General features: G+C 41.0%; 2 protein-coding genes across 2 annotated transcripts; both read right to left on the bottom strand.

The window, feature by feature from the left end:
* Positions 1-216: 216 nt before the first annotated feature.
* On the bottom strand, positions 217-2,137 carry hoxa5a (homeobox A5a). Its single transcript, XM_054605497.1, has 2 exons — positions 1,380-2,137; positions 217-798 (listed from the first exon to the last, which is right to left on the bottom strand). The coding sequence occupies exons 1-2, from the start codon at positions 1,951-1,953 to the stop codon at positions 548-550; spliced, it is 825 nt and encodes a 274-aa protein (XP_054461472.1). The 5' UTR covers positions 1,954-2,137; the 3' UTR covers positions 217-547.
* A 4,002-nt stretch (positions 2,138-6,139) lies between these two features.
* Positions 6,140-8,961, bottom strand: LOC129096830 (homeobox protein Hox-A7-like). The gene is made up of 2 exons (XM_054605508.1): positions 8,426-8,961; positions 6,140-7,451 (listed from the first exon to the last, which is right to left on the bottom strand). The coding sequence occupies exons 1-2, from the start codon at positions 8,787-8,789 to the stop codon at positions 7,138-7,140; spliced, it is 678 nt and encodes a 225-aa protein (XP_054461483.1). The 5' UTR covers positions 8,790-8,961; the 3' UTR covers positions 6,140-7,137.
* Between the last annotated feature and the right edge of the window lie 1,180 nt (positions 8,962-10,141).

The raw sequence follows: 10,141 nt of genomic DNA, 5'->3' as shown, positions 1-10,141 counted from the left end.
TTGGAAGCAAGTTATCTGACAAGTTGTTACAATACATCAAACAAATAAATACATACATATACAGTACATACATAGAAAACGAAGGCTAAACACAAAGGCAGCTCAACCTCAACCCTCTATTTATAGGCTGGTATTGTTCTGAGTGCATCACACAACTTTTACTGGATTTATTTGCGGTATAGGTAGCATTTCAAGCTTTGACGTTATTCTTTTTTTTTTTTTTTTTTTCCGTCTGAACAAGAAATAATTTAAACAAACATTTATTTCGTTTCTTTTTTTTACTAAATCTAGACAGAACTGTACATAATGCATTTTTTTTAATCACATAAGCATTACCACGGTGGAAATAAAAAGTAAATAATAATAATAAGGAATATAGTAGGAAGGTTGTTGAACATACAGTGGACTTTAGTAGTGTGTCCCCTGTCCGGCACACAGCCCGTTCACAAGTCTCTGCTCTTTTTAAAATAGGAGGAGGAGTAAGTTGATATGACAATCTTTGTTTTATTTTCATAGTGCCTCGCTATCAGGGGTCGAGGAGGGAATATCAAGGCCTGTAGCCTCCCCCGCCTGCAGCCGCCATGTTCATGCTTTTCAGCTTGTTGTCTTTCTTCCACTTCATCCTGCGGTTCTGAAACCATATTTTGATCTGTCTCTCCGAGAGGCAGAGGGCATGGGCTATCTCGATCCTCCTCCTGCGGGTCAGGTACCGGTTGAAGTGGAACTCCTTCTCCAGCTCCAGGGTCTGGTAGCGGGTGTATGCAGTCCTGGCTCTCTTCCCCTCTGGTCCTGACAGATCTATAGGGTGGAAACATATGAGAGACAGTGGTTGTTGAAACAGAACAGTACAGAAACTTATTTTAAGCACATTTCTCGCTTTTAAAAAAAAAAAAAAAATGTTACTTTTTTTGTTTCTGCAGGAATGGCTTAAAAGTTGACTACGCTCAATAGAGCCCAACATTATTAAAAACAACCAGTAGCAGATACACCTTTTTAACTGCACTTTGCAAAAAGGAATTAGGACGTAACATAAGGGTTATTTAACCTTAAAGATGCAATAGCCTATAACAAACATCGCTATCTAATATATATTTTAATAACTCAAACCACATATAAACATTTTCAATTTAATTTCAATTATCTGTACCTGGTCTATGTTGACAGTACTGAAAAGCAGTAATACACCAAACAGGTGAGAGTCGCATATGGCGCTTCATGGAAAGTAAATACAATTCCTGTTAAAATGGTTTAATTTTGGCCAGTTTTTTTGCTTAAAGTTAAAAAGTCTGAGCAGATCTAGACGTGATCACACTTTTAACAAAGAGGAACGCAAGTATCCAAAGTCAATACAGGATCATTCAGAAATGTAAATAGTTTACCATGATTTATGTGTAGTTTTCTCATCCACGGGTATATCTGAGGCTGTGTTGAGTCGTTGACGTTTTGAGGAGTTGCTGGTGCGCTTCCCGCAGGCTTCTCCTCCTCAAGAGGTGAAGCTTTGGACACACAGTCCCGGCTGAGCAGCAGCGAGCCTCCGGTGGAGTTCGTTAGAGAGTTTTTCACGGCTCGGTGTTGAGATTGAGTCTCGGTGACCGGGGACGAGGTGGCCACCGAGGAGGAGCACGGTAGTGGGTCAGGTGGAGGCGACAGAGACGACGTCCCGGTGCTGTTGGTGGACTGGGAGTACCTGACCGGCTCCACGGAGGGTGTCGTGGTCGCTGAGTGACTCGGGGAGTAGCCCTGCGTCCGATCGGTGTCCACAAAGTGTCCGGTGTCGGTCCGTCCGGTTGTTAGGTCCATCCCGTTGTAGCCATAGCCATACCTGCTGGAATGCACGGCGGTCGAGTCTCTGTACTGCTCGTTTGCCGTATTATGGTCTCCATAATTATGTAACTGGAAGTCCGCGCCATTGGGATAGCGACCGCAGAATGAGTTCACAAAATAGGAGCTCATTTGTTGACAATTCCACCGTTTGCTCGTTGTAGGTATGTGTTGTTGTTTTTATTGTTAACAGGTAAAAACAGCAAAAACCTGTGTGCTTGATTTGTGGCTCTTTTGGTTTAGCGCGTCCTATAGCACCCTTGCACAATTTATGATGAATTATGGAAATGAGTGGGACATGGACTTGATTCTCTCTTACGTAGGCACCCAAATATGGGGTACGGCGGAGAATCACGTGCTTTTGTTGACCAGTCGTAAATCCTGCTTGGTGACCTCCAGAGGTAAACTCGTGCACGTAGGAAATACTGGGTGGGATGTAAAGGAGGCGCGCCTGGCTCGGGTAAACGCTGAGGCACGCTCGGGTGTTTTGGGTTGTCGTGGTGCGCCATCCTCTGGCTCAGATGCGTCACTGCCTGTCTGCGGAGCGCTGTGAGGCGTGGGCTCCACATGGGGTCATTCAGAGGTTAACGACCATTGCGGCAAAAACCAACGGGCTCCTAAACAATACAACAAGTGACATGCTGAGAGTGCAATCTCTGCACAGAAATAATTCGATCAGAATGTGTTATGCATGTTATAGGAGGCGATGAGTGCAAATAGTTTGCGCAGTTAATAGAGTAAAAGCTCATTCAAAACAGGGCTGTGGTTTTTTTTTCACACTTTTTCTTATATTCATAAAAGAAACGAGCAGCCACTAATGTGGGAAAGGACTGATGAATAAATGTTTTGGGTAAAGATAAAAGCAAACATTACATTGTTGGATATTAACACAGAGACTGCCATTCAAAGGCGGTCCTTTATGTGTTTTATGCCACATTGAAGAATAAACAACTCTGATTATAAGCTGTGTGTGAACACACGTAAAACCAGGTTACTGGTTATTTTGGGTTCCGAGCGATACGCGTTAGAGGTTATTATGAGCTTCTCACATGTAACACGATTTTTACGCGGTCGTTTAAAGGCGAATCTTCGTTTATATCGACTTGTAAACAGTCAACATCTTATCAAATCTAATTTTTACCCAACACAAGAGGGAGAACAACACAACTCTTATTTCCTATAAGCGCCTTTTCTGCGTAGAGTAGCTGATTTTACAGAAACTATGCAATTTGAAGACACAAAAGGAATGACATTTGAAATGAATGAAAAGGGAAATATTCCAAACGATTTATGTATAAAATGAAGCCAACGTATTTGAAATATAAAAGGTAAAAAAGACACAATATTCATATGATAATTCGTATTTTTTTATTTGTACTGTAAACTATTCGGCTACACATTGGGAGCGGATATGCATTTTGGTTTATTCTCTCACACTTATAAACAAATTAAAATATAGACTTCAGACTATTTCTCTGTATTATTGAAGTATATTTTAAAGCAGCACAGACATACATGAAAGGTGAAATGATTGATTATCAAAATATATTAAAAAAAAAATTAGGTTAAACTCTTTAGTTATCGATAAAACGTTGTCTTTGTTAAAAAATGAATTCATCAATTAATAAATTAGAAAAATCTTAACCTCTTTCCAGCTCTCACTATAACATGGACATTGCACAACAACGTCCACGTTAAATCTAAGCAGGAACACTAAAGCAGGAGACCCACAGAGCCCGACACAGACGGAAGCCTCAGTGGAGACATGGCGCCTCGTCCGGCTCTCCGTTTGCTTTTCTCTTTGTGGAATTTTTATGGTACCTTCGTCTCTCCAAGGCAGTGACTTGTCCTTTGCTTCCCCCCAAATGCTATTTCCCCTGAGCAGCCCCTTCACCCAGCACAAGCCCAATCATGTGTTACTGACAAAAACAGTGAGATATGGATTCTTTATTCTGGTCCAGGTATGTTAACATACACCCAGAAGGCACGGACTCCCACAGCCAGTGGACCCACACTAAGAGAAGAACTACAGAGTGTGTGTTGGCTCAACAGTCATGCTCCAACAGCTGATTTATGGCTGGCCAATAGCAACAAAGTTCCCACGAAAATTATTTCACTGAGTCGAGCCAGGGACACACCCAGAAACTAAATAAGGACCAAAAGAAAGGAGATGAAAGAAGTGAGTTCGCACTGGTGTCAAACATATCGGGCTGGGGACGAGGGGAGCACTGCTGCAGGAACACAGGAGGGACTCTGAGAGGATTCAAATAAAATAACATACTATTGTGATCCTTTTTCTGCACAAACATTATTACGCATTATTAGAACGACTAAAACTAACAGTGGTCACATGCAGCATGATCAAAGACATTTTAAGGAATACCAATTCTTAACGTAATAGCAAGAGACATATTTTCCAACAGAAACAATTGCGTCTCTGCAGCAACAGCAGATAACACGAATAGATACAGCGACTCAATAATGTGAAATTACTAGTTTTGCAAAGATAAATCGTAACAAAAATAATGTAATCTTACGCAGATATGGAATATAGAAAAGGAACTTTACATCGGGTGCAGTCAACAGTAGATTCATTTTTGCACGATTGATATCTTTCAAAAACATTTCATGCTTTGCATTTAAATCTTTAGAGCTTGGTTGCTTGATCGACTGATAATTGATTGCATGAAACAAATCACTGCAGTGTCTCAATACAGGATATCAGGCTCGCTAACTGCATGTTAAGGAACACTGTGAACAATATCGTTTTTGAAAATCTTAGAAATATTTTACCTTTCTAAAGTCTATCGACAGGGACATTCCTGTGTGTTAATTAAAGGTCATTCATATGGTAAGAAAAAAATGCAGTGTTGACTTCAAAGTGTCCTATTGGTCGTTTCAGCATATTTAGTCAGGGGATGCATGCACTCGTATTAATAACACCTAAAAGCCTTGTGCATGGACAGGCAGTTAGAAATAGAGGTCGACTTGCATGTCCAGCCTGCACCACAAAACATTCACAGCAAAAACAGGCCGCACTGCAACCACAGCTCCCCTCGTGTCTCCACAGGAGGGCGTTAAAGAGCACATCTTCTGGCCACAATACACCCAAAGGATTTTGCAGCCGAAAGCCCATTCCCATTCAAACCCAACAACAAATAAACATTGTCTCGAAATCATGCAAAAGCCAACAGGAATGTTACAGCAACACTATTGGTTTATCTCATTCAGATGGATCGCAGCCTCTGCCATTCAAAAACAAATAAACTGTAACATTAAACCAGTTCCACGTGATTTAAACCTCTAGATATATCAACAGAAGCAATATTTAAATAAAGAACTGATTCTTATTTGCTTAAGTTGTTTGTCATTTTGCAAATTGATGAAAGAACAAACACAGTGACAAGTGTCAGTTGTCCTACCTTGTGAAGGGGTTTCTGCTTGTTAACGGGGAGGCGACGGAGTTTGCAGGTGCAGACTGGGCCAGTGACGGATGCAAGTAGAGTTGAGTCCCAGGACGGAAACTGGGGCTCCCGGGGGCCAGTGACGCACCGGGGCTCCTTCCACTCATCTTGCCCAAACGTGTCAGGAAACCGACAGCAGGGGACCCAAACGATCCATCCATGTCCCCAGGAAAGCTCCATCGCATCGAGCCTGTGACCGAGAGAAAGCTCCCCCCCAAAAAAGGTGTAAAAAACCCCATTGCAGGTCGCTGGTGCAAACAGCCGTGTGGAAGCCCGACAGCGTTAAATGAAAGGCTGCTCTATTCCGCTATTGGAAAATTATATATAAAAAAAAGTTCATGTTCACGGCTCCATGCCATGTGACAAAGCTGTGGCCAATAGGAAGGCGAGCTGCGTCGTTAAGTTGCATTGCTATGTTGTAAATTTTCATAAACAACAACGGATTTATGACCCAGCGCTGGAGGGAGAGATGGGGGAGAAAGGGGAGGAGGAGAGGAGGAGGAAGGAGGAGGAAGGAGGCAGGTCACCGTCAGGCGCCATCTTACCGAGGACAGAGGGAATGCAGAGTTCAACAGTAATTTCCCTTCATCTGCAGCCTGCCCCGTCTCGCATCCTCATAGCTCACATTCCCCAACTTAAGTGTTTACCCAACTCTAATAACATAACTGCAACATGTTTTATTACATGCAACCTAATACTGGCCACAGTCAACAGCACTCACTGGGAGACTGGGAGACTGGGAGCAACACGTTATGCATCAACCGTGTAATTAGAACTGTGGTTATCGTTGTGGTTACACAATATTAAATTGGCAAATATTACATACAAAACAAATAGACAATGAAAAGCTATTTTATTCAATTATATTTTCATTTACATATTTGAGACATTCCCAGAGGTTATTTATTTGTTCACATGTTACTTATACTTCACATTGAAAATGGGGGACTCAACCTAAATAGATCACAGTATTTGCACGTATTAGATTACAATAGTCTATTCATTTTACACCGACAAAAACTAATAACTTGATACTAAAATGTAATGCTGTTTAAATAAATATGCATGTGTTGATTTTTGGCTTTAACAAACACGTATGAAATTTTGAGCCTACATTTATTTTCTAAATAGAGTAAGCAAGAACATTTTACAGTACACGGCTAAGGATTAAGAACATTTATGTAAGGCTAGTCCTGTTTGTAGCAAAATAAGAAAGTGGACGAGGTAGGTAACATGAGATAAATCGAAACTAAACAAAAATGTCTGATTTATACACATTCTAAGTGATACGCAGTTATATTAAGAAAGAAATATACACTAACTGAAATCTAACGAAGCACCTAAATCACAGTTGGAGTCATTTAACAAAATATTCACTTATAATTAGCCTAAGGCACATTTGAGCAGAATGGTGTATTTGTTCCCTTTAGAAAATACAACCGTCTGTGGAGTAGAGTCACTGGAATAGGTAGAATTATAGAAGTAAGACTCATTTACAGCTGGATTCCTTGTGTCAGCGTTTAATATTGAAACGTAAATATTAGGTAGTTTTTTTGTTCAGGAATGTTGACTCAGTAGTACGATCAGGTTAAATGACACATTGTATTGCATATATAAAAATATAGTTTGGATAGGTAGGTATTTGTTAATATTGCTCTTTCATGCAGAGCCTTTGAATGTGATTTGGGTTTAAATATGAAATACATGTTTCTGTTAGATGCTTATTACATAATTGGCTTCACTGGTCGTTCAATTGATCTGCCTACAAAGCTCTGACTGGTATGTGATAAGCATCTGAGATATATCCCTACTGAACAGTGTTTTCCATTTATTCCTCTTTCCGTTTCTTTCATTACTTTGCAGCTGTTTCTGTCTCCAACCCGGAGCTCCCGGTGTGTCCCGCTCCGTGCTGCCCGGCCTCTGACACGGCCGGGACATCACCGTCCTCCCCACCGGGGTTTGGAGTCGGTTCCTCCTTGTGGTCTTTCTTCCACTTCATCCTGCGGTTCTGGAACCATATTTTGATCTGTCTCTCCGAGAGGCAGAGGGCATGGGCTATCTCGACCCTCCTCCTGCGGGTCAGGTACCGGTTGAAGTGGAACTCCTTCTCCAGCTCCAGGGTCTGGTACCGGGAGTACGTCTGCCGGCCTCGCTTTCGGTTTGGATCTGTGGAAGATAAAAAAAAATAAAAGAGCTACTTGCCAAAAAAGAAATAATCTGCATTTCTGAAAATAAATACTGCATTAAACATGAATTCTATGGTGTTGACATTTATACTGACAATAAAATGATAAGATCATTACGACAGTCTTTAATCTGTTTGTGATTGCGCCATTAATTCTGCCTCATGTTTTTTTTTACATCACTCCTATCGACACACACACACACACACACACACACACACACACACACACACACACACACACACACACACACACACACACACACACACACACACACACACACCTCACTCACAGTCCTATCAGTAAGTAAGTTTCTAAGGTTCTCTGCATCTTTTTAAAGCAGTCCTGTTGCCTCCTTTGATACTCTGCATGCTTTTCCAATTAAAAGCCAGTGATGCTCTGCGCACCGAAGGAGACATAAGTAATTAGTTTACAGCCCCAACCAACACACTTTCCCTTCAAATTATAACAAATGCCAATGTTTCAAATTGCTTGCATTCTAAATCCACTTGACTTCTTTATGTAGCCGACCATGCTGGTGCATATTGATCCAGCAATGCGTACGAGCGAGTTTCAGAGAATACCAGAGCCTCTGCAGTGCAGACCCAATTAGAGAGGAGCTGCAGAGTGCAAGAGAACTGATTTACACAACAGGCAGGTCTTTTTTTTTTTTTTACAACCACAAAGGGGAGAAGAGGCTATAAGAGTAATAGGAGTGCAGAGAAAACCCCCAGCGGCAAGGTCTCCTCGTACTGAACACACAGGAGCGCTGGCCAAATGAATTTATGGCTGCAGAACTCATTAGTTGCGCAATAAAAGTTTTACGATTCTTTCCATGCAACACCAATGGCTTCACCAAATTAATTGAACCACTAGCGGCCAATGTAAGTATCCCAATGTTTTGTAAAAGCATTGACCTCAGTGCTTTGAAGTAGCACATAATAGACAGTATCATACCTGATTCTCTCATCCATGGGTACATCCGGTACTGTTTGTCCGGTGGCGAGGTGAGGGGTCCCGGCTCCGGGTGGCAGCAGCTGTCGGTGAACAGGCGGCTCTGGTCCAACAGGCTGCAGTGCAGTGTGTGTGCGTCCTGCCCCTGGCCGTATCCCGAGGGGAACACAGGGCGGCTCTGGTAAACCACATTGTTGACGCTGTAAACTCCAGACAGAGATGGTGAGAACGCAATGGCCGCAGCAGTCCGAGCCGAGGCATAGTCCTCTCCACCGGGTCCAATGCTGCAAGACGCCCGCTCCACGTTTGGGAAGAGAGAACTCGCTGTATATTTGCTAAGAACACCATCCACATAATAAGAACTCATTTTTTTTTTTTTCTCTCTCTGATTTGTTGGCCCAGAATCCTCAGTGTCGTTTTTACGAGGTATCGTGATATACGACAGCAATACACCCTAGATTTACACCAAACCCCATTTTTACTCTGGACCAAAGCACTGACCCACGTGACTCAGGCCTGGATGCTCTCATCCAATCAGCAAGCAGACATGGATCTCATTATGGCGCAGGGCTGCAGAATGGGATTAACGCTTCACACACATGTAAACACACACCAGAGAAATGCTCACAATCCCATCGATCTAGAGAGAATTTAGGTTATATAAGGTCTTGGTTCTTTGTCACATATCTACTAGCATTATACGTAACCATCTATATAAACAATCTTATTTAAAAAAGGCTTTGCTTATATATTTCTTTATTTCATATACCTTCGTATACCGTGAACCTACTTATCAATAACAAAAATAATCTACACCCACTCAGAGGACACTATATATAATTGGCTAAAATAGCTAGCATAACTGCAAAATAACTATTATGACAGAATGATATTTTGTTGGTTTGGCTAAAAAAAAAAAATACTCATACGCAAGATGTAAAAAAATATATATACATATTAAATATAACAATATTTTGATTAAAATGTACCTATCAGTATCGAGTGCAAACAAATGTGTAGAAACTCTTTATTTTCTAGTAGGTTAAAACATGATTGTGATATATGATATTATGTGCACTGCGTTTGGTGTTTGAGGTGAGAATATGTCACAATATGTTTTCTTGTAAGTATAGTATTTCTAACAATGCTCAATCCAACCTCAAAGGATGTTTTACTGACAAAACATTGTTACTTAAATGGTCCATAAGACCAATAGTTAAATGAAAGCATGCGTACAATAAACAGTCAAATATAAAAGAACACAAGGTCAGATTTACACAGGAAGAACCTAGCTAAAATAACAGTGATAATAATAATAATACACCATAAACTCTTTGCAATTTTTGGAAACATGGAAACCTATTGATTGGAAGCCTATTATGTTTTACGTATTCTAACTTAAATCGAAAAACCCTCAGTGTAAATATATATTTTAGTGAGGAAATTAAAATAAATAAGTAAAGGCTAAAGGGAACGTTTCTCATATTTAATGTGACTCTTAATAATCCTGCCTTCAGTCAAGTTAACTAAGTTTCAAATGAGTTGCCTCTATAAAGCTGTAGCTTATAAAAACATCCGATAAAGACAAACATTAAACAGAGACTAACGCAGTGGACTAATCCAGACTGTTTCATTCTTCCCTGCTGAGCCGCAGGCATGAGGAGCAGCTTCTGCACCGAGACTGTTAAAAGGTGTGAAATTATTTTGCTGGACTCTTAA

This window comes from Anoplopoma fimbria, chromosome 10 (assembly GCF_027596085.1).
Source record: "Anoplopoma fimbria isolate UVic2021 breed Golden Eagle Sablefish chromosome 10, Afim_UVic_2022, whole genome shotgun sequence".
Taxonomy (NCBI): Eukaryota; Metazoa; Chordata; class Actinopteri; order Perciformes; family Anoplopomatidae; genus Anoplopoma; species Anoplopoma fimbria.
This window is presented reverse-complemented; position numbering and strand designations above follow the sequence as displayed.